This window comes from Narcine bancroftii, chromosome 3, assembly GCF_036971445.1.
Source record: "Narcine bancroftii isolate sNarBan1 chromosome 3, sNarBan1.hap1, whole genome shotgun sequence".
NCBI classification, from domain to species: domain Eukaryota; kingdom Metazoa; phylum Chordata; class Chondrichthyes; order Torpediniformes; family Narcinidae; genus Narcine; species Narcine bancroftii.
The window spans coordinates 266,140,345-266,164,305 of record NC_091471.1 but is presented as its reverse complement, the minus strand read 5'-3'; the positions used below and the strand labels follow the sequence as shown (position 1 = coordinate 266,164,305).

The 23,961-nt window shown below is 40.2% G+C and overlaps 1 protein-coding gene across 2 annotated transcripts in view; it reads left to right on the top strand.

Annotated features, from left to right (window-relative positions):
• The first annotated feature begins 3,032 nt into the window (after positions 1-3,032).
• Positions 3,033-23,961, top strand: part of LOC138758705 (insulin receptor-like) — a 229,785-nt gene continuing 208,856 nt past the window's right edge. For both annotated transcript variants that reach the window (XM_069928030.1, XM_069928029.1), the window contains exon 1: positions 3,033-3,280. In XM_069928030.1, the coding sequence (XP_069784131.1) occupies positions 3,205-3,280 (76 nt within the window). In that variant the 5' untranslated portion in view covers positions 3,033-3,204. The remainder of the gene's footprint in view (positions 3,281-23,961) is intronic.

The window sequence follows — 23,961 nt, the reverse complement described above, 5'->3', positions numbered from 1 at the left end:
GTTTTTGTCATATTGGCCTTCATATATCAAAGTACTGAGTTTCAAAGTGTGGAGTTTATGGTGAAGCCAAAATTGGAGTCTTGTGTGCAGTTGTGATCACCAATGATCAATAACTTATTGTACAACATGAAAGTCTGCAGACGCTGTGATTGAAGTAAAAGCAATGCATCTTATGATGAGATATCAAAATAGTGTACTATAGGTGGAGAAAGGAAAGAAGTAAATTACAAAAATCTGTAGACCCCATGGTTGAAGTAAAAACACAAAATTCTGGAGAAGCTCAGCAGGTCGAACAGTGGAGAAAGGAGGGAGGCGGCAGCAGCAATGGGGGGCGGGGATGGCTGGGTGGGTGAAAAAATTGGAAAGTCAGGAAAAGGGGGGAGGGAGGGGGAAGAAAAGGCAAGCAGGTCTAATGGAAAGCAGTAAATTCAATGGAGGGGGTCCAGATGGAAATCTGTAGGTGGTCTGAGAGGGACGGACAGACATGAGCACAGGAGTGTGACTCAGAATTGAAACGGTTGGCCCAAAACGTCGGTTAAGTATCTTTGCCTTTGCTACATAAAGGACATGGTTTAACCTGCTGAGTTTCTCCAGATTTTTTTTACAACTACAGGAAAGGTATCAGTAAGATTCAAAGAGTGCGGAGATTTACTAGGGTATTGGAAGCACTTAAGGAACTAAGTTGTAGGGAAAAGTTAGGACTTTATTCCCCAGAGTGCAGAAGAATGAGGAGAGATTTGATAGAGGTGCACAAAATGATGAGGGGTATAGAGTAAATGCAAGTAGGCTTTTTCCACTGAGGTTAGGTAATATACAAACCAGAGGACATGGGTTAAGGGTGAAGGGGGAGAAGTTTAGGGGGAACTTCTTCAGAGTGGTTGGAGTGTGAAAGCTCAATTTTAATGTATAAGGAAAATTTGGGAGGGAGGGAACATGGAAGGATATGAACTGGGTTCAGGTCAGTGGGACTAGACAGAATAATAGTTCAGCACAGACCACAAGAGCCAAATGGCCTGTTTCTGTGCTGTAATGCTCCACTGTTCAATGGTCTCATAGCGTATCTTATACAGCAAAGATAAAGATACATGACCAACGTTTTGGGGCCTGAGCCTTTCATTGATTTTTCTGATTTACTTCTTCCCTTTCTCCACCTACCACCCCTCCACCCTACTCTTTTGTTCAGAAGCCTGCCTGAATTTTCTCAAGCCTTGATGAAGGGCTCAAGCCCAAACGTCGGGTTTGCTGCATCAAGGACACTGACTTGCTGGGCTTCTCCAGCATTTTGTGCTTTGAGTTTTGTGATTTACTTTCTTTTCCTTCGGTGACCTGCCCAGCATTGAGATGAGCGTTTTGTTTCTGCACCCTTGCTCAGTCCCCGCCTGTCTGCGGCCGAGCCCAGATGTTTCATGGGCCTCTCGTGGCACACTCGCTCCGCGTTTTATTCACACACACACACACACACACACGGAGGACCCGGTCCATGAGTCCTGGCTTCAGGTTTTGCAGCCGTCACTTCCTCCCTGCCCATTCCCCCCCCCTCCCCCCCCCCCCCCCCCTTTCTCTCCCTCCCCGGGCTGGCGGCGCTTGTTTACTCGGCGCAGCCAGAAGTTTGCGTTCGCTCCGCTGGTTCGAGGCTTTTCGGTTCCTCTCGGTCGTCGTTTCATTTTTTTTTGATCATTTTTAAAGGGCAGAAAGAGAAAAGAAAAGATGCCGGAGGAAAATTACAACCACTTTGGAGCCTAAAAAAAAAGGGGGGGGAAAAAACCGTGCAAGGATTTTCTGGCGTTGTTGATCCGATTTTGCACCCGGTGTCCTGCTAATTTATCAAATATTTTGACAGATCTTTTTTTCTCTCTTCGGTGAATTGGGGACACAGACCAAAAAAAAACCCCGCAGGGAGTCCGAGGAGAATCAAGTTTGGATCATCTTGGAGAGGATTCGGTGTCTGATCGGGATTGACTCCCTGGCTCCGGCCGCCCTGGACCCGGAGAAGGGGAGCAGGATTAGCGGAACCATCCCACTTTCTCTCGGTGTCTCGTCGGGTGGAGAGAGAGGAAATTCGGGGCGGGGGCGGGGGGCATCCCACCCCATGAAATAAAAAGAAGGAGGAAACCAGGGGCAGTGAAGCCACAACCATTTCTTCTCCCGCTGTGATTTCCAGAGAAGATTTTCAAGGAGGAGGAGGGAGAAGAGGGGAGGGGGAGAGGGAGAAGGGGGGAAGAGGAGGAGAGGGAGAAGGGGGAGGAGGAGAGGGAGAAGGGGGGAAGAGGAGGAGAGGGAGAAGGGGAGGAGGAGGAGAGGGAGAAGGGGGTAGAGGAGGAGAGGGAGAAGGGGGGTAGAGGAGGAGAGGGAGAAGGGGAAGAGGAGGAGAGGGAGAAGGGGGGAAGAGGAGGAGAGGGAGAAGGGGGTAGAGGAGGAGAGGGAAAAGGGGGGTAGAGGAGGAGAGGGAGAAGGGGAAGAGGAGGAGAGGGAGAAGGGGGGAAGAGGAGGAGAGGGAGAAGGGGGTAGAGGAGGAGAGGGAGAAGGGGGGAAGAGGAGGAGAGGGAGAAGGGGGAGGTGGAGGAGAGGGAGAAGGGGGTAGAGGAGGAGAGGGAGAAGGGGGGTAGAGGAGGAGAGGGAGAAGGGGAAGAGGAGGAGAGGGAGAAGGGGGGAAGAGGAGGAGAGGGAGAAGGGGGGAAGAGGAGGAGCGGGAGAAGGGGGAAGAGGAGGAGAGGGAGAAGGGGGAAGAGGAGGAGAGGGAGAAGGGGGAAGAGGAGGAGAGGGAGAAGGGGGGAAGAGGAGGGGGTGAAAGCAGCTTCAGCTGTTGTGGAGAGGGGCCCCCGCCGGGGAGAGAAAAGCTGCAGGATCGGTGACCAACTCTTCAGACTGAAGAAGAGGCCGGTTCCTCATCCCCTCATGGACAGGGGGAAGGGTTCCATCCCGGCCGACTGCCAGCAGCGCCTCCTTTAACCGTGTTGGTGGAGGAGGAGGAGGAGGTGGTGGTGGTGGTGGGGGCGGGGGTCCTTGCCTGCACCTGAAGTGGGGGGGGGGGGTGGAGAGAGGAGAGGGTGTTCTACTTTGTTGACAAGATCTCTGCATTGGATTTATTTGGTTTTGCTCCTCACTGATCCTGAAGCAGCCCCCCCCAAAAAAAACTTTCCCTGCGTTTCTGTATTTGTTGGGGGGGGGGGTGTTTATTGGAAGTGGGAAGATTCCAGGCCCAGAATGGGGATTAAGACTTTACTATCAACCCTGGGGACTCTCTTCATTCTGGCCAACACTGGCCCAGCAGAATCAAAAAGTGAGTATTTGCTTAAAAGCACTATTTTCTATTTAAAATGTTTCTCATTTGACATAAATTTCCGCGTCTTTTTCTTCTGTGTGAATATTTCTGGTCTTTTTATTTAAAAAAATGCAATTTGCGGCCTAATAGGCACCCGAGAGCCTGTGGCTCGATTAGAAGGCAGACCCCCCCCCTCCCCCCCTTGGGCGAACCTAAAACCGAGAGCCGAGGATTTGGCAACGTGTGGGGGCCAAGGTCTGTCAAGTGCAGCCAAAGTAATAAATTCAGTCTTTTATTTTTGCCGTCTGAGAAGTTTTGAGATTTATTTTTACATAGACCAGATCGGATTTCCTTGTCTTCTTTTTAAAAGGGTCAGCCTTTTAATTAAATATTTGGTTTAAAATATCACATGGGCTGTGTAGAGAGATCTCAGAAACTAAATTTTAATTGCTCGTGATTACTTGCGAAAGGATATTTAAATTTGCTCTTGGAACAGGCTTGCAAGGTGATTTGGAAATAATATAGCACATAACATTTGTTTGCTCCTTTTCCCAGAATTGTGAAAATATCCAGACTAAATAAATGTGCTGAAATAATGACTTCCAAGCATGGCATTTTCTGAATCTTACAGCAGAATACTGATGCCCAGACTTGATCGGGTTGACTGATGATGGGTTTGGATGTACCGATGCTCCACGATTACGGTGGATTGTATGGTGCACCTTCCCCATCCAATTAGTAGTGGAAATTTATAAAAATGAATTTCTGACGCGTTGGACCAAGCTGAAAGTTGGCAAGGATTGTTTTGGTATTTGTGCACTGAAATGCAACAAGAAGATGGCCTTTACTTGCTATCCAGCAATCCAACTTGTACAACAGGTCATGCAACAATAATAGACAGACAAATAAATAAAACAATGTAGGGAATAGTTTGGCAGTAGTCAAATAGTGCAGGGCATGGAGAAAGGAACAAAAACAGGGCAGCGAACTAAAAAATGGTTATTAATACAATGCAAGGAAATCATTTGCTCATGAGAGAACCATTTAAGAGTCTGATAACACTAAGGAATAAACTGCCCTCCAATTTGGAGGTTCATATTTTGCAACTATAAGCATATAAGAAGGGAGTATAACTAAGGTGGGATGAGTCCTTTTAATATTTTAGCAGCTCTCCTTAGACAGCAAGAGATATTGAAGGAATGGATGGCCTGAGCTTTGTTTACCATTCTGCACATTCTTGCATTCTTGTCTAGAGGAGTTCCCTTTGAAATTTTAAAATTGAATGAATTATCCGGGGATTCCATTTGCAGTAAAAGGGAACTTTGCTATTTCACATTACTATGAAGTGATTCCTTCATGGAGGTTGGAATTGCATAATATTCTCTCTAGTTAAAGAATATTTTCTGTTTGTGGGGATGTGATGTTGAGGCTTATAACGCACTGGTGAGACCTCACATGGAGTATTGTGAGCAGTTTTGGGCTCTTCATTGAAGAATGTGCTGATGCTGGGGAAGGTTCAGAGGAGGTTCAGAAGGATGATTCTGGAATTAAAAGGGTTAACATATGAGGAGCGTTTGACAGCTCGTAGTGTATACTTGTTGAAATTTAGGAGAATGAGAGGGATCTCATTGAAACATTTCAAATGTTGAAAGGCATGGACATAGTAGATGTTGAAAGGTTTTTCCCATGGTGGGAGTGTCTAGGACAAGAGGGCACAATTTCAGGATTGAAGGATGTCCACTTAGGATAGAGATGCAGAGGAATTTCTTAAGCCAAAAGGTGGTAAATCTGTGGCATTTGTTGCCAAGGTGGTTGTGGAGGTCAGGTCATCGGGTATATTTAAGGCAGAGATTGATAGGTTCTTGATTAGCCAGGGCATCAAAGGTTTTGGGGAGAAGGCTGGGCAGTGAGGCTAAGTGGGGAAAAATAGATCAGCTCATGATTAAATGGCAGAGCTGACTCAATGGGCTGAATAGTCTATTTCTGCTCCTATGTCTTGTGGTTTTAATAATGTGTTATATATAGTGATCAATGTGACAGTCAAGTGTTTGTGTTAAGTCTTAGTCATACAAGTGACTATCATCTAAGGAGTTTCAAGGCTAGTGCTACTGTAGTCTTCATGAATATTATCTAGCAGGATTTGAATAAAAGTTGATAAGTAATGAAGACTTAGACATAAGAACCAGAAGGATTTGATAAGTACACTAAAAAGCCCAACCTTTTGAAGACTTTTTGAATGATGTATTCAGTTTTTACCAGGACTTTGCATATTCTTGATGGCCATTGTAAGTGTTCCTTTTTTTTGGAGAAAATTTTCATTCAGATGAATGAATTGCTGTGCTGGAGTCTTGAGCTGAAATGTTTTAACCCACGATCGTAATTAGCTTGTTATAGTGGGCATCATTAGAAAGGTAGGGAATTGCTGATTATCTGTTTATCAAGACTTAATCTGTTGAGGAAAACTAGAGCAGGAATCTCTGGAAAGGTAATGCAAAAAGAGCCTGTTCATAGAATGCTGAAATTGCCTCTCCATTTTCTTCATCCATCCATTCTACTCCAGTTATTTTTGGACTTCACGTGTGAAATTTACATAATTTCAATTAAAAATGTAATTTCTGAAATATGCTTAGTTCATTTAACATGGTGGCAATAAGTACCTTGCTATAGAGGAAGAAAAGATGTTAGTTTTTCTGACCACTTGAAAATAAAATGTGGACTTTGAGGAATAAGCAATGAAATGCTGGAGGAACTCAGCAGGTCAGGCATTGTAGTCCTGGATAGACCACTTCTACCCATGGATGCTCCTTGGTCGGTTGAGTTCCTCCAATACTCATGGTTCTGCATTTGCAATGCTTGTGTTTCTCTTAAGGAATAATTAGACTGTTCTCCTGCCTTGATTTCCTAACCATTGTTAATTTGCCAGCTGATATGAATTTGAAGCATCAACATTGAGAGTGAGAACAAAACACAATTGAGAAAGCCATATTGTTTGTTGAAGGTTAAACCTGTTGAGCTCTACATAAACTATGTACAAAGCAGATTTTGTATATTGATGTGACCCAATTCTCCTGTAAAAATAACTGATAAAACAAGTTGCATAATCTTGTTTGTGTGTATGCACAATGAGTGAATAATGATTCTGTTCTTCCTTGATGTGATGAATAAAGGAGGAATGTTGAGCAGGCTATTGGCCTGGTAGTCTGGAATTAACTTTGTGGGCTGACCAGGTCAAGATTTAACATTTCATAAAATGATGGAAGATACTTCATCAGTGTCAAACTTGGATTTGTGCATAAATCCCTAGAGTAGGACCTATTCTGGTTTTCATTCATTCACCCAGAACATTCTAATCACCATACATCTTTTATTTAAGGAAATTCTCTTATAATGGACTTTAAAATGTCTGACAGTGCCTATTATTACAATTAATATGTTTTTCTGTGCTTGTCAGAAGTTTGTGATTTCAGATCTGACAGTACTTATGGAGTGTTGTATTGTCAGAAGTATTGTTGGAAGAACGAGTACTTGAATTACACAGGGAACAAATCAAGAAAACTGCATGTTTGTCCAACACAGTTTGTATCTATCTTTATTTTTCGAATGACAAGATGTCCTGTTCCTCAATGTTGTCTCTATTCTCCATATCCTTTCAGTCTTTCCTCTTTTCCCCTTTGAACCAGTTCTTAAATGTTTACATAGCTTCTGCTTCATTCCTCATAAAACAGATGCCTAGTCCGTGTATTATGATGATAAGCAATCCCATAGTTACTTTGGAAGAAAATTTCTGCTATTGTTTGGTTATATTTCTTCAAAGAACGCCATGGTAAAATGAATTGGTTCCTCGTGATTGGCGTTTGCGGGATCTTATTGCGCTTTCCGTAGTACTTGATTTTAGCTATCTTTTCATCTCCAGTGGATGTTTTGATTGCTTCCAATTATTGATGTTTTTGCACAGCATATATAATGGGTAAGTCTGATCCTGTGAACGCGATCTGATTCCAATAGAGGGCAGGATTTGGAGCTCATCGGTGAAAGTTTAAGGACATTTCTTTCTACTTTTCTCCTCCACTGTCTTTGGGGCTCCAAGGACAAATGCTCATGGAATATAATCTTTGAAAAATATTAAAATTCCTGGTTTGAGCAGCACTGACTTGCTGCAATATATGCTGTTTTAACAATTTTTGATCAAGCTTTTTGTCTCAACATTATTGATCTATAAATTTTTATGCCAACATCTCTCATTTAATTTTCTGCATCAGTAGTGACCACGTGCTGTGTCTCAATGGCTCTTTGGAGTATCGTGGGAAATAAAATGAGTTAAATATATTAAAGTTGTCATCTCTCAAGGCTGCAGCCTCTTGGACGTCATAAGTTGACCAGGTGCCTGTGGTTTATGAATAAAAATATTTTATTTGTTTTTGAACGTAGGCCGTAGTAGTTCTGAGAGGCTGTTGTCTGCTGCAGTCCTTCTAGTGATGGGCTCCTGTATTTATGATCCAGTGACCAAGAAGAGATAGCAATGTATGTCCAAGTTAGGGTGATGTATGATCTGGAGATGGTGTTATTATTGTGACTGTGGTGCACCATTTTATTCTCATTATGTTAATACTATCAATAACTTGCTTTGTGCAAGGCATTTTTTAAACGTAGGAGCATCATTGAATTCTGAGCATTTGCACATGGGAGTTGTTGCAAATTACTAAGATGTGTCTAAGGAAATCAAGGGAGCATTAGCAGTCTTTGAAGGGTTTTAGAAGAGCAATGTAGGTGTACCCAAAGCTGTAAGCAATGCTGTCCATGGAGGAATGCAAGGAGGCCAGAAGGGGTAGTGCACAAGCTGAATTCTTTAGTAAAGTGAAGGCTCATTTATCTGCATGTAAACAGATTGGTGGAGGAGAAAAAAAGGTGTATTCTTTGAATTCTGAATGGGCTGTGAAGTCTTGAGCTTTGAGATTCATATTTACTCTTCAGGTTTTTAGATTTCCATATAAAATTCTTGCAAGCTTTTATATAAAAAATTTACAGTGTTTTCTTTCTGATCTTAAATGCAGAATGGGGAAAATGTTTTAAATATTATCCCTTGCCTGGGGCTGGTCACAGCCAACAAAAATGTGCTAGGACATGAACAAATTTATCATCTGCTGATGTTCATTGCTGCCTTGAATAAAATTTATACTTTCTGGGCTTAGGACAAGGGCATTTAGAAATGAGATTGTTTCAAAACGTCAGCCTGTGTTATTCAAAGATTGAAGGTTGATGCTGATATTTATCTGTACAAAATGTCATTGTGTTATTGCAATAATTTCCTGCTTTGAAATGAGACTGTATCTTAGAATTCTTCATATAAATAATTAACTGATTATTCTAGGTCATTTCCATATTACTCACTCAGATTCTTTTGCAATTCTTTTTTTCCCATTCTATCTTTTTTTTATCATTATTGCTTGTTTCTGCTATTCAAATTCATTGCTTCATGTGTTCTTTCTCCTGCATCCTGCTCGCTTGAAACCAAAATTAATTGCCTCATCTTTTATTCTAGTTTAATGTTTCCCAGAACTTCAGACTTTGAAACTTTTAATCAGAGATTACAACAGCAAAGCGAGGAACTATTTGTCCCAGCAGGTCTGCACTGAATCGTAAAGATCAATCCAGTTTATGCTAGCCCCAGACCCTCTCCTTAAATCTCATCAAGTGTGTCTCCTGAAGTATTTATCCAACTACCTTCAAAGCTACTGTTAAATTTAACAGCGCACAACAAATCTGAGCATCTATTTGAATAAAACATGTTTTTATTACTGCTTCTGCTTCATTCACTTGCCAACCACCTTAAAACTGCTCTGTGGTTATCAAGGCATTATCCATGACCGCATCGGACTTGTCAGCCACCAACGAGCCTGCAGCTGACGTGGACATTTTACCCCCTCCATAAATCTTCGTCCGCGAAGCCAAGCCAAAGAGATCCATGACAATATATGCCATTCTTGATTTTTAAACGCCTCTGGCAGTTTGCTGCTTCTTGATCTGTCTTTCTTTGCTCTGAACATAACCCCTTTTAAAACATGCTTGGGATTGATTAAATCCAACTTCCTAATTTATGACTTTTATTCTTCCTAAATCAGCATTTGATTCATCCTTCTAATAATTGTACATATTAACCATCATATTGACGTGCAGTAATAGAGAGAAGTTGTCAGCAAATCGTACCCCGGTGGCTTCATCTGTTACTCTTGTTTGTTTTCTAAGACGAGATTCCATTACATGTACCTTTCCAATGCCTCTTACCCTTCCACTCTCTTGGCTGCCTGTACAACATCTGTTCTTGGGACTCAAATATTTTTCCGTTAAGCGTTGGGGAGGCCAAACCTAAAGTCCTGATATTTGACCAAAATAATTGGACTCTTCTCACTAATTTCATATCCCATTACTGGACATCATCTTAAATTGACCAAGATTAAATTATAACCTGGCATCATATTCTACCTCCTGGGATATACATCCAGCTCTATAAATTCTCCACTAATGAAGATCATTTGCTTTCAGTGCAACCCCTTCTTGAGCCTACCTGTTTCACATCCACTTCATTCTGGTTTGACTATTCTACTGCCATCTCTGTGGACAAAGTTCTATTCATCCATGTGTTTGCAAATACAAGTCAACGTCCAACTCAAAATAAGAATTAAAAAAAAAAATCTCATGTAGTGTGCTCTGCAACATCCATTAGCCCTACAGTCCCACCATTCCATCAGTCACCAGTAAAATGAAGGAAATTAGAAATATGCAAAAATCAGAATTGGATGAGTGCAGAGATTTTGGAAGGCTGAGAGGCTGAAATCTAGATTAACTGGCCACACTTATCACTTTGCAATGTGGAAAAATTATTTCTTGCAGAACAAGGGTAATTGTATTCAAAAGTGATTTGTATCAGTATCACACTTTGGAATATTTTATCCTTGAGGTGCGTCTGTGTTGATTGTTAGTGAGGAGAAGACGTTTGATGAGGATCTCAAAGATCCAGATGCAGAGGCCCTGGTTTTGGAGCTGTTGGCCAGTACGAAGTGTATGATGGTGTTGAAAGCAGAGTTGTAGTTGAAGAAGAGTAGCCTGTTGTATGTGTTGCTGTTGTCTAGGTAATCTAGGGCTGAGTTGAGAACCAATGATGTTGCATTTGCTGGGGAATGATTGTGGTGGTAGGCGAATTGCAGTGGGTCTAATATTTACTTAGGAGTGAGTTAATTTTGGCCATGACCAACCTCTCAAAGCATTTCATCACAGTAGTTGGGAGTGTTACTGGGCAATAGTTGTTCATGCAGCTCGCACGGCTCATCTTTGGCACCATGATCGATGCCCTTTTGAAGTAGGTGGGAACCTCCAAGTGTAGCAAAAATGTCCGTGAACACTCCGTCGAGTTGGCTGGCGCAGATTTTTAGTACCTTGCCAAGTATGCCATCAGTCTTCATGATCTTTGACTGTTGGGGAGAATCTGAAAAAAAAAGTTCATTTAAATGCTGAAGGACTTGAAGAAAAATAGTTGCCACTTCCCCAGTTGTTGTAGTGCCTTAGCATGGAATTTTATGACTTCAACATATTTTAACTGTGTCACATTGCCTCTGGATTTACAAGTCATGAGATTTACCTCGTATTGACACAGTTATGGATAGTCAGTTAAGTAAATTGGTGGAGGTTTTGGCTTATGTTGTGCCTACTTTTCATGTGTTTGTTGGTAAATCTAAAACAAAAGCTGTTGTGACTAGTTAATGAGTTGTGTGATATTATTCCTGCCAATGCTATATTCTGTAGAATATCCATAATCCTCCTTTGATGCTACACCTGTCATAATGGGGTACATGGAATGTGATATCATTATTGGTTGTCTGTGTTTGATGTCATCATAAAAATTGTTTCCCTGTTTTCTGTGGAACTTTTAACAATGTAATAGAAAAGTCCAATTTAATCCATTTGGAAGATTAACTTTTTCATTCACAATAGTCCAACATACTTGTGTCTTCTTTGGCTTGGCTTCGCGGACGAAGATTTATGGAGGGGGTAAAAAGTCCACGTCAGCTGCAGGCTCGTTTGTGGCTGACCAGTCCGATGCGGGACAGGCAGACACGATTGCAGCGGTTGCAAGGGAAAATTGGTTGGTTGGGGTTGGGTGTTGGGTTTTTCCTCCTTTGCCTTTTGTCAGTGAGGTGGGCTCTGCGGTCTTCTTCAAAGGAGGCTGCTGCCCGCCAAACTGTGAGGCGCCAAGATGCACGGTTTGAGGCGTTATCAGCCCACTGGCGGTGGTCAATGTGGCAGGCACCAAGAGATTTCTTTAGGCAGTCCTTGTACCTTTTCTTTGGTGCACCTCTGTCACGGTGGCCAGTGGAGAGCTCGCCATATAATACGATCTTGGGAAGGCGATGGTCCTCCATTCTGGAGACGTGACCCATCCAGCGCAGCTGGATCTTCAGCAGCGTGGACTCGATGCTGTCGACCTCTGCCATCTCGAGTACCTCGACGTTAGGGGTGTGAGCGCTCCAATGGATGTTGAGGATGGAGCGGAGACAACGCTGGTGGAAGCGTTCTAGGAGCCGTAGGTGGTGCCGGTAGAGGACCCATGATTCGGAGCCGAACAGGAGTGTGGGTATGACAACGGCTCTGTATACGCTTATCTTTGTGAGGTTTTTCAGTTGGTTGTTTTTCCAGACTCTTTTGTGTAGTCTTCCAAAGGCGCTATTTGCCTTGGCGAGTCTGTTGTCTATCTCATTGTCGATCCTTGCATCTGATGAAATGGTGCAGCCGAGATAGGTAAACTGGTTGACCGTTTTGAGTTTTGTGTGCCCGATGGAGATGTGGGGGGGCTGGTAGTCATGGTGGGGAGCTGGCTGATGGAGGACCTCAGTTTTCTTCAGGCTGACTTCCAGGCCAAACATTTTGGCAGTTTCCGCAAAGCAGGACGTCAAGCGCTGAAGAGCTGGCTCTGAATGGGCAACTAAAGCGGCATCGTCTGCAAAGAGTAGTTCACGGACAAGTTTCTCTTGTGTCTTGGTGTGAGCTTGCAGGCGCCTCAGATTGAAGAGACTGCCATCCGTGCGGTACCGGATGTAAACAGCGTCTTCATTGTTGGGGTCTTTCATGGCTTGGTTCAGCATCATGCTGAAGAAGATTGAAAAGAGGGTTGGTGCGAGGACACAGCCTTGCTTCACGCCATTGTTAATGGAGAAGGGTTCAGAGAGCTCATTGCTGTATCTGACCCGACCTTGTTGGTTTTCGTGCAGTTGGATAATCATGTTGAGGAACTTTGGGGGACTGTCTGTGCAAAAGAAGAAATTGTGAGGCTACCATTAGAATAGATCATCACTAACCATTAGAGATTGTCATATTTATGAAACTTTATTTTTTATTGTATATAATGAATACTAGCCTGCATTATGTATTGTTTGCTGGTTTTGCACCAAGGACTGGAGAACTCTGTTTTGTTGGGTTGTACTTGTGCAATCAGGTGACAATATATTGACTTGATTATTGCGGCAGCAAGCTTGGGCCGTAAGTTCTGGAATCTCCTCCCTGAGCCTTTTTTTGACTGCTGCTTTAAAGATGCATCTTTTAAACCTTATCTTTTTGGCTGGCTGCTGATATGGTTTAGTCAGTAGGTATTTGCCATTTGAGTTGTAAGGACAGAGATTTTAATCAAGAATCTAGCCTGACTCTCCAATGCAATTCTGAGAAAGTGCAGCAGTATTGGAGTTACTTCAGGTTGGATGTTAAACTGGGATTCCGTCTGCTTTTAATCCCTTTGCTCAATTTCGAAGAGCCGTGGAATTGTAGTGTTCAGGCACATATTTATCCCCATCCATCAGTTGCTAAATATGATTATCTGATTACCATGTTGCTTTTTGTAGATAAATTGAATGCCAATTTTTTAAGCAATACAAGAATGACAGCACTTAAAAAATACTTAATTGGCTGTAAAGATATTTGAGATGTTATAAAAGAATACAAGAGGATAACATTTCAAAATGGTTTTCTGGTCATCTCTTTCGGCTTGCTGTGTTTTTAAAAAAATTGTATCTTTGTTAAGCTCCTTGGAATATTTTGCATTGAAAGGCTATGCATGCAGATTATTTCTTGTGTTTGCTGAGAAACAGCAAGATAGTTAAAACTTATCAACTCTATGTCCAGATGTTTATCTTTAACTGTCGTCCACACCTGGGTAATATTCTTTTTCGATAACCTAGTGTAATGAATATTGTTGCTGCCATTCTTAAAAAAGATTAGCTCATTTGGAATAAAATCACTTATTGCACCAGGCATCCTGTGTTTTGAATGGATTAGTAGCTTGTTGTCTTTTACGGGTAGAATTATTGTGGAAATGAAGTAGCAGTTTTGCTTCTTGCATTTTAATGCAAAAAAAAAATTAAGAGTAGATGGGCTAAAGTGAAACAGGACAATATCTAGTGCTAGAGATTGTCTGAAATTTAAATTTTATCCAAATTGAGGGAAGAGCTGCAGTCAAATAAGTGTATTTGTTCAGCATCTAGAGGTTTGAGATCACAGACAACATCCGCTAAGCAGCATAAAGCTCCATGTTGCTTTGAGCCATTGTTCTTTAGTTGTGTGAATTTGGGCAGAAAATAAATAACTTGTCACAGACAGCTTCAAGTCATTTTTGAGTTGTATCCTATGCTAAATGTTTAGGATACATTTAGCAAGGTTACTTTTATGGGATCTAATACATATTGGAAGTTAGTCACTTGAACCCTTGATCTCAAGTATTCCAATTGAAAATTTTTCTACCTGGGGAGGAGACACTGGTTTTAAAAGATGGATTCAATTTTCTTTTCTGTACCTTGCATGAGGGACTGAATTTTCATTCTCTTTTTTTTTGTATTTAAATCCTTTATTTATAACCCACAAAACTTGTAACTTTTTTTATTGTTCTATGAAAAGTCTAAGTAACATTCTAAGTGGTTTATTCTTAATAACAAAATATTGGTGTAAAAGTTAATGATATTTAATGTTGTTCAATGATATTCAAAGTCTTAACAATGTTCAACAATCTTTCATGCTTTTTTAGGATTTTTTCTTTAACGATGCTTAAAGGTGGCTTAAACGTTCAATGTTATTAAATGGTCAACAGAAATTGTCAACACCCAACTTGCCCCCCTCAGATCTCCAACTGACCACTCGCGCGGCGGAACCTATATTTAAATTCCCACCTGCATGTGCTCCTTCGTTTATGCACTGGTCGTGGCTCCAATGGTTCACTGCCGGGACCAAGCCAACCACATATGTGCAACCATGCTCCCTGGCACCACAAACGGTGCTGGCCTTAGTGCATGCACCTGCCAGCACCTGCACACGCACGCAGTAATCAACATGGCCTTCTAACCTCCAGGACGCTGCCAATGCCCACAGAGAACCATGGACACCACCCAACAACAGGTAAGTAGCGAGCTTTTGGCTCTTACACCGGCCCCTAATTGTTATAATAAGACACTATGGCTATAATTATATTTACTGTAATAAAGAAAAACAAATATGAATATAGTAAACAATTAGCTATGTAACATTCAAAAGGTTATACAGATCTTCTTTTATCATCTTTACCCCCACTCTGCAATCCATGTAGTGGGCAAAATACACACACAAAATTCCAGCAAAATAAAGAAAATTTGTACTTCTTACAGTTCCTCCATCTACTATTATAGATCTGTAATTCCATTACAGTCTACTTCTTTACAGAAGGATTCTACAAATGCTGTGGCAGTTGATGAGTTTGAAGAACTAATGTCATTCGAATTTTGCCTTATCTATGACCAACTGCAGGAAATAAAGAAAAAGACGAGCAATCCTGTTGCGGGGAAGTTTAAGAAGACTCGTTCTTGAAATCGAGAGAATCAGATAAATCTTCAAAATCTGGTTCTGAAAGTTCAAATTCTTACTAAGAGAAGCGGAATGCTGGAAAAAGGAAGAAATGACATGTTGATGTACCTTGTGTTAAACTCAAAAGGGAAGCCATGTCTATTCCATTTGAGGAAGGCCTGAAGTTTACTGGTAGATGTTTGTAACTCAAGGATTCAACAGAAGATGGAGGAACTCTTTATTTTCAATATAAAATAATATTTTGCATCGTTTCCCCATTCTCAACCTCTTGTTCTGCCAAATTTGGATGTCTCCCCATCTGAGGATTGTATGGAGGCTGGCTCTTTTGGACTTCTCTGAAGTTCCTGATTTTCTGTGCAAACTCAAGGCTACTTGTGTCAGCAGGCTGCCTGATGCAGCACAGTAAACCTGTTCCTTAACTCCACGGATGTGTAGCCCGCATTGGCTTGTTTATGGGCCGATGTGTGCTTTTATACCTTTACTCTTTGCACTTTAATGTTGAAAGCTGAGATGCTCCCTACAGAGACCGTGTTTTCTTTAAATGAAGAATTAAAATTCAATAAAGGCTGTAATGAGGCAAAGGGAAAATGATTAAAATAAACAGTTTCCACCCATCTTGGCAAGAAAAATTTTGATAAGTGAGTTGTTTGAACCAACATTGCAAGTACCTGTCCAATGTGCACTATTTCCAGAAAGTAGTTATTTATGTCAGCTGTCTTCTTTATAGCCAAAGTAGATTTCTTAAAATAGATGCAGTCCTTTTTATTTTGAAATTTAGTGTCTTGTTGGAAGGCAGATTTTGAGGACTATGTGGAGCATTGCATGCTCCGAGCTCCAAGTCTTCACTGGTAAGGATCCTCAGCTTCTCCTCCACTACATAGTTGACTACATTGGTGTTGCCTCCTATAGCCATGATCCACTTTGCTTTTAACTTTCACCTGACCTCAAATACATGTGGTCCATCTCTGGTAACAGTTTCTCCTTTCTTGAACTCTGTCTCCATCTTGGGAGACAAACTCTGTACAGATACTTTCTACAAACCTACCAACTCCCACATTTACCTTGACTACATCTCTTTACATTTTGTCTTGTAAGGATTCTGTTCCTTTCTCTAAATTCCTCCACCCATATTGCATCTGATCCCAGGATGTGGTCTTGCATTTTAATAGCCCACAACATAATTTTAAATGCAATTAAAGTAGTGCCGACTTTGGTGTGCACTGAAGCCAACTAAGCATTGGGAGTATGTGGTTGTGGAGGGAGTTAATGGAGGGGCTACACTCTCTTTCAATCAAGATGACACTTTGTAATGTATATAATTTGGCTCTGGTGTGAAAATAGGTGCAAAAGTGCTTTGTTGTTAGATCCTCAGTTGTTTATAAACAATTTCTTTGCTATAGTTTAAGAAAGTAAAGTCACCTGTACTCTTAAAATCTATCCATTGTGGTATAGAGTTCAGATGCGTATTACTTTCTTGAGTTAGTGTTCTGTCGATCTTTGCATTCTAAAATACAGCCTTGGCATATGAGCCTGTTTGTGTGGATCTCAACAAACAAGTTACACCCTAAATTTATTTGAGTACGTTGGCCATTTGAGTCTTATGATTACATAAGAACAGAAAGAAAGGAAATATAATGATGAAACACCCCATGTGCTTGCGGCATCCCAGACAAGACGATCAACAACATTTTGGACCACCGTTACTCCTGTTTTGCAGCTAAATGACACTTTCAGCATTCTAGAATTCCAGAAACCAAAGCATACATTTTTAATTGTTGGAATCTTGATTAAGCAGCAGCAAAATATGATATAAGATTTTAAAAATTATATTGATGAAGAACCGATGTAGCTCAATTTAATATCGTAGTCCACAAATGGTACGTGCAACTATGATGTATGGCTTAACCTTTGCGTCATGTAGCAAACATTCTCCATACCAGCTTCTAACCCTGTCAGTTTATGTGTGACACAATGGCACTGCAAGTTGCTCAGCTGCCTCACAGATCCAGCAACCTTGGTTGAATAATAGCCTCGTGAGCGTTTGAGCAGTTGGCACATTTTCCCGCTGACTTTGTGAGTTTCCTCTGGGTGTACATTTTTTCCTTTCATACTGCAAGATGTGCCAGTATTGTTGAATTAGCAACAGTAAATTGCTTCTGGTGTAGTTGGGTGGTGGGCGAATTGAGAGCAAGGGGATGGTGTTCATGGGCATATGTGAGAAAACGTGTGGCAGAGAAATAAGTGAGAGAGTGGGACTGATCTGCGACCTGACTGAATCAGGTCTGAGAATGGAGACTTAGTTGAATGGCCTCTTGTGTTGTAAAGTATATGGGACATCCATCATAATATAAAGCTGTCAATTTTGCTGGAAACTTCACCTTATGAGATGTACATTATATCTGTACATGTGAATAGTTTACGAAAAATGTCCCAAACCCATATGGTTCATGCCCCAATGATTCACGATCCATGAAACTCATCTCATGCTTATTCATTTTATAAACATGTCTTTAATTCTTTGTTCCTCACCTTTCTCTTGAATGTACCTATGTCGCTTATCTTAACTCCTCCGTATGCTAGCAAGTTTAACATTTTAATCACTCTCTAGGTAATGTGATTCTTCTGGGTCCTTTGTAAATTTATTGGTAACCTCCATATAGAAAGTATTTCTCCATTTAAATCAAGTACTTTATATTAAAATTCTATTGGCTCACTCTTTGACTAGGAGAAACATTTATTCTCCCCTTATTGAAAATTGCAATTATTCACATGGAACAGAGATGACCGAAAGCTTAATTTTTTTTTGGTTAGATTGTTTTACATGAACCTGTGATATTTCATCTATGTGCTATCCAGTAACTCTTATTACTTTTTAACATTGCAAGATTGTCGTCCTCTAAAGTACCTTGACAAAGGAGAATTCTACACCCGACTGCACTTGTACAGGGGGAATGCATTTTGTCCAAATTCCAGTTAGCTGCTTGACCTTACAGAATCACACATTGCAATAAGTTGGCAAACAATTGAAATGACAGGTATAATCCATGAAAGGCCAAAAAAATCTCAGTTTGAGAGCTTGGAAATTAAATATTTGCTTAATCACCCTGCATTTTCTGAAGAGCCTGATTTGGTGCATGCCTCCAATTGCTTTCCATTGACTTTAAAAAAAAAAAAAATGCCTATTTTTCATGCATGAACATTGGCATGTCTGTGAATGTGTAGGTCTGATCAGTTTCTGTCAGCTTTGGAAGATTATTTGCCAATGTGGGACCATTTTTCATGCACAGTTAGACATAGTCTTGCCAGTTTTAGTCCTTAAGGGAATACTGTAGCTACAGTCTCACATGCACACAAGTAGGAGTCACTTGTGACAAATCAAATGGGAAAATTGGCTGATTATCTTCTTTTTCCACATCTCCCAACCCCATCCGTTCATTAGACCATAAAATGATCTCAATTTGCAGTTAACTAAATTCTCCAAAGGGGTTAACCTGGAACTATGCTCATCTTTATGTTTGGTTTATCACATGATGTGTGTTTCCAACCAAGCCCAATTGGGGAGTGATATCTTATTTTCCTTTAAACTCCATTAACAATTTTCCAGTTTCAAAGCAACTTTTAGAAATTGATGAATGCCCAATGTCTAAACCTGCTCAGCAGCATCTGCATTCAAACTTGGAGGAGGTAGTTAAGAGTTTACCTCAACTTTTGTTTAGACAAAAAGATCAAATTTTACACCTGCAATCTGACTGTACAGAGGCTATGCATATTTCAGTGGTGCCAGTATGGTTCTTATTTTTAAAATTTAGCAGAAGATGCATGGCTCTGTGGCTGATCTTTTGAACAAACATGATGAGAGAAAATTGGACACCAAGCCTTTTAAATAGGTGTCCAGTTAAACAAAACCCTGGCCAACGAAGGAGGGTTTAAGGAAATCTTAGAGATTGTGAGAGGACCATTTGGAGCTTGGACCATTGTGTTGAAGACAATGATGGATCAGTTACATTCTTAGACATACAGAAAGGAGGAAGTTCAGGGTGGCTTTGCATTAATGTAAGTTAAGAAAATGAGCCCAGTCAGGGTTTTTTTGGTCAAATCCAGAGGTTCCAGAGCATGAGCTTCAATCAAGGTGAGACACAGCAGAGGGGTAAATGGCATTGTTATAGAGTGAGGAATAATTGTTTTAATTTTAAATGTAAATTTTTTAATTCACATGGTTACAGTCCCTTTTGGTCCATGAGCCTGTGCTGCCCCAATTGCACCCAATTGGCTTGCAGCCCAGTTACATTTTGAACAGTGGGAGGAAACGAAACACCTGGAGGATGCCCACTCAGACACTGGGAGAACATACAAGCTCTTTACAGACAGGGCCAAATTCGAATCCTGGTTGCTAGCGCTGTTATAATGTTGCACTAATGCTACACTAACCATGTTCTTAGTAAGAGGATTGGTTTTTGATACCAATTTTATGAAACAACCAGAATCACTTTCTGATAAATAATGGGGATATCAAACTAATTTCTCTTGATCAGTTTATATGTTTTAATCAAACATTTGGATATGTTCAAGAGCAGCTTAAGTTATTCTGAAATGTACATCTCAATTTACGGCAAATATTGGGCAAAATTTTGGAACTGTAATTGAGTGTACTTCCCTCCACTTATAAAGACTATAAAAGAGTGTGGTGTAATTCAGTGCAAAATTGAATTGCTCATAATTGAACTGTTATATAACTTGTGGTTGTGAAGCTCCAGGCAACAAGACAATTTTCTGAATGTCTTGAACAAACATGTTTCAACCAGTGAATGCTCTTGGATCACTTTTTTTTATTCAGCTGCTGGTAAGAACTAATGCGGCCACAGCTGTTGGCAGCATTAATAGTGTCGTGGTTTAATATATACCGCAACAGGTAGATGGGAAGGGATTGTTTAATTAGAACTCAAAATTTGAACTCGTTTGCTAAAGTAATTCTGTTTTTGACATTCTACTGAAAAGTCGCAAAGATTATGAAGGAACTCGTTGTTAATATTTGTGGAGTATACAAGGGGGGGCGACTACTTTTTCACATGTTCGTGTGTTGTGTATTGATACGAAAGTATTAGCAAAAAATTGAACTAAACAATGTCCTTCTGCTGTTTCAACGTCTTCTACAATAATAGAAATGATATTTCAAGTCTTTGTCCATTATTGGTTACACTTCTCACATTCACAATTCCAAATAATAATTTCTGTCTGTTCTATTGAGTGCAGCTTGCCTGTTATCAATCCTTGTTGACTTCTATTGGCCTCTTATTCCCCTAAATATACAAAACCCAATATCATGCTTTTAATTTTCTAATGATGTGGCTTTTTCATTTTGATATATAGGTGCATAGCATTGAATTTTAATTTCTCAGCTTTTGGTCATTTGTGCTCTTAACTCATTTTATTCCATTCTTTGCAATGGAACCCACAGTCATTATCCAGATATCATTACCACATGGTATTGTTTGTGCTAGGTTTTAAAAAAAAAATCCTAACCCTTTGGCCAATTTCTCTAGACTACAGCATCTTTCAAAGGGATGCTTGTTAAATGCACAATATGAGAACAAAATATTAACCACTTCATTCACCACAGCGACAAGTGGCCAAACTTTTTGAATTCATCTTTGCAATATTAAAAGTATGCATATCTAATAGGCATAAATAAATCTTAAATGTTCCATGACTTTTGAATTTCTTTTGAGATGCTGACCATTCCTTTGAAGTGCAATGATTCCCATTGTGTGTTTGCTATAACACGGATTCACTGGAATGAAGAGAATTACACATTTAGGAAAAAGATAGTAAGCGCATGAGGGAGACAGAAATTAATTATGGGTAGGACTGGATGAAGTGGGGATGGGCAGGCATCTATGGAGAGTAAGCACAGGCCAATCAGACTGAATTTCTTTTTCTATGATGTAAGCTCAGTTGCATGCACTGTCCAGTTGTTCAGCTTTATTGCAATCTTGTGATTGTCGTGAGATTATTAGAATTTTACAAGCAGAAAATGTATTTTTTTTGTCATAAACTTCAAAATCATAACTTTTTGAATTAATTTTTAAACTTTTTGTAGTATCTTGTGTTTATGCAATTAAATTATAGGAAGGGCATCTTAGTATTTACATGATGCCTTAATATTTCTGTGAAAACAAAAATTGCTCAAAGTGCTTCACGAGAATAATTTTTTGGAGTGCAGTAATACAATTTAGATGCATTTGTATCTTTGAGATGAACCAAAAGGAGTTTTTTAAAGTAAAAACACAATGCTGGAGAAACTCACCAGGTCAAACAGGTTATTTATATAGCCGAGGTAAAAATACATAACTGATGTTTCGGGCTTAAGCCCTCAATCAAGGTATGGAAAAATGTTGGCAGGTGTCTGAACAAAAGAGGAGGGGGGAGAGGCATGGTTGGAAAGGCAGGAGGTAATAGGTGGAAAAGGGAAGGAGGGATGTCTAAGTGAATAGAGAGGGAAGGGGGAGGAGAACTGGAAATGGGAAGGAGAACTGGAAATGGGAAGGGAAGGATGGGGAGAGAGGAGAGCAGGTTAGCAGAAATGGAAAATTCAATGTTAAGATGGAAAGAATGTAGAGAAGATTTACTAGGATGTTGCCTGGACTTCACGATCTGAGTTACAGGGAAAGGTTAAATAGGTTAGGACTTCATTCCCTGGAGTATATAAGAATGAGGGGAGATTTGATAGATGTATTTAAAATTATGAGGGGGATAGACAGAGTAAATGTAGATAGGCTTTTTCCACTGAGAATAGATGAGGTACAAACCAGAGGACATGGGTTAAGGGTGAAAGGAGAAAAGTTTAGGGTAACTTCTTCACACAGAGTGGTGGGAGCATGGAATGAGCTTCCGGCTGAAGTGATAAAGAGAATTTAAAGAGAATTTGGACAAGTCCATCAATGGGAGAGATATGGAGGGCTATGGGCAGGGTGCAGGTCAGTGGGACTAGGAAAAAAATGTCTCAGCACAGACTAGAGGGGCTGAAGTGGCTTTTTTCTGTGCTGTAATTGTTCAATGGTTAATGCCATCTGGCTGGAAAGTCCCCAGGCAGAAAATCAAGTGTTGTTCCTCCGATTTACAGGTGGTTTTGGTTGGATAGTACATGTAAGAGCTTTTACTGAATTTTAAACCAACATGCCATTTTCCTTGAGTAGTCTGCAAGTTTTAAAAGGAAGACAATAGCAAGTTTATATGGTATGTCACCCTTATTCTTTTTGTCTACTGGTATCCGATACCAAGTTCATTAGTGAGGGACATTACCAACAAGACTTATTCTGATGTAATCTCAACCGGTTGAACATTTCCTTTTTTAAAAAAAATTGCGGTTTGTTTTCAGTTCCTTTCTTGGCCTTCCCTATCTTTGCAAACATCTCCAAGGCTACAACCTCTGCAAGATTGAAATTCTTACATTTATTGGTGCATCCTTAATGTAAATCCAAGGTCTGAAAACTGAAATAAGCCAAGAAAATGTCTGGATATCTCTGGATGGGCAGCTTTCAAGAATTTTGACTATGATAGGAAAAATTGTAGCTGAGAGTTTAGCACGAAGCTGTGACTTTCCTTCTGAACCTCTGCCTCCCTTCCTCTGTTTCCTATTTGGCTGTTCATTAAGATCTTCTCTAGTATATCCTTGTGTGGCATTGTGCCAGATTCAGTTTGATAACATGTGAAGTGGTTTGGGATCTTTTGACGACATTAAAAACACGGTATAAGTGTAAGTGGTTGTTGATGCCTGTACATGTGTGCACTTATTCACTGGGACTTGCTGATTGGCAACAGGAAGCTTGGGCTGGAATCTGTCAACTCCAACCAAACGGGAATGAAATTCTTCCCCTGACTGATTGCTGTGGATAAACTGAGTTTGCTCTTTCTTTTGAGCAACAAGTTAACTAGTTACCTCTCTTGTGTGCATTTGGTCCAGACCTTAGCTGACAAATTTACTGCATTTCACAGTATAATTCATAGGTGTGCAGAAGGCAGAGGATTGTGATGCACTCTATGAATTTTAAACTAGTTCAGAATTTTATTTAATAATCATCTTCTTCATGTAAAAAATCTCAATTTACACATGTAGTCAAATTTTATTTTGAAATCTGTTGTGGCATTTTATTCCTGAGAAAGATGTTGGGCGGAAAATATAATATGACATCGATAAGTTGAGCCTGACCAGTAGAACACTTGATATGACAAAGATCCTTAATCACTCAGCTCTTGTTTTCAGATGTTAATTTTCATACACTCTTTTTGTTGTGGCTTAGATAGAGGAAATATTATGTCATATAAATTGATGAAAAAAAAATCCTTGTGGTTATCAAAACAGTTATTAATATCTGTCCTATTGAAGAGATCAAATGACACAGACACTGCTCCCATGGTACTAAAAGTAAAAATAAAGTTGAATTGCCTTGTCAGTACTGCTGTGTCTACTGAAGATAAAAGCTTTATGTTGGCAGATTTTGAGAGATTTTATCTAAACTGGGTTGACTGAAGAGCAACTGAGCCAAAGTCTAACAAATGGTTACGCAGCAGTTTTTTTTAAACAAAGACGAATAATCCTAAATGAATTTCATGCCATGGAAACTAAAGTAAATACAGGATTTAATTAGCGTAGCTTATTTTCTTTGAGAAACTGTGTGTTCTTTTGCTCTGTATGTGGACTTTGAGATTATTGCAAGAGCATTGGAATGAAGGAGTGGAACATTTTCCATTCTCGATATGATTGTGTCTGTGTAGTAAATAGTCATTAGTCAGACATGGCAAAGTTAAGATTTTAGAGTAAAATCCTATTTACT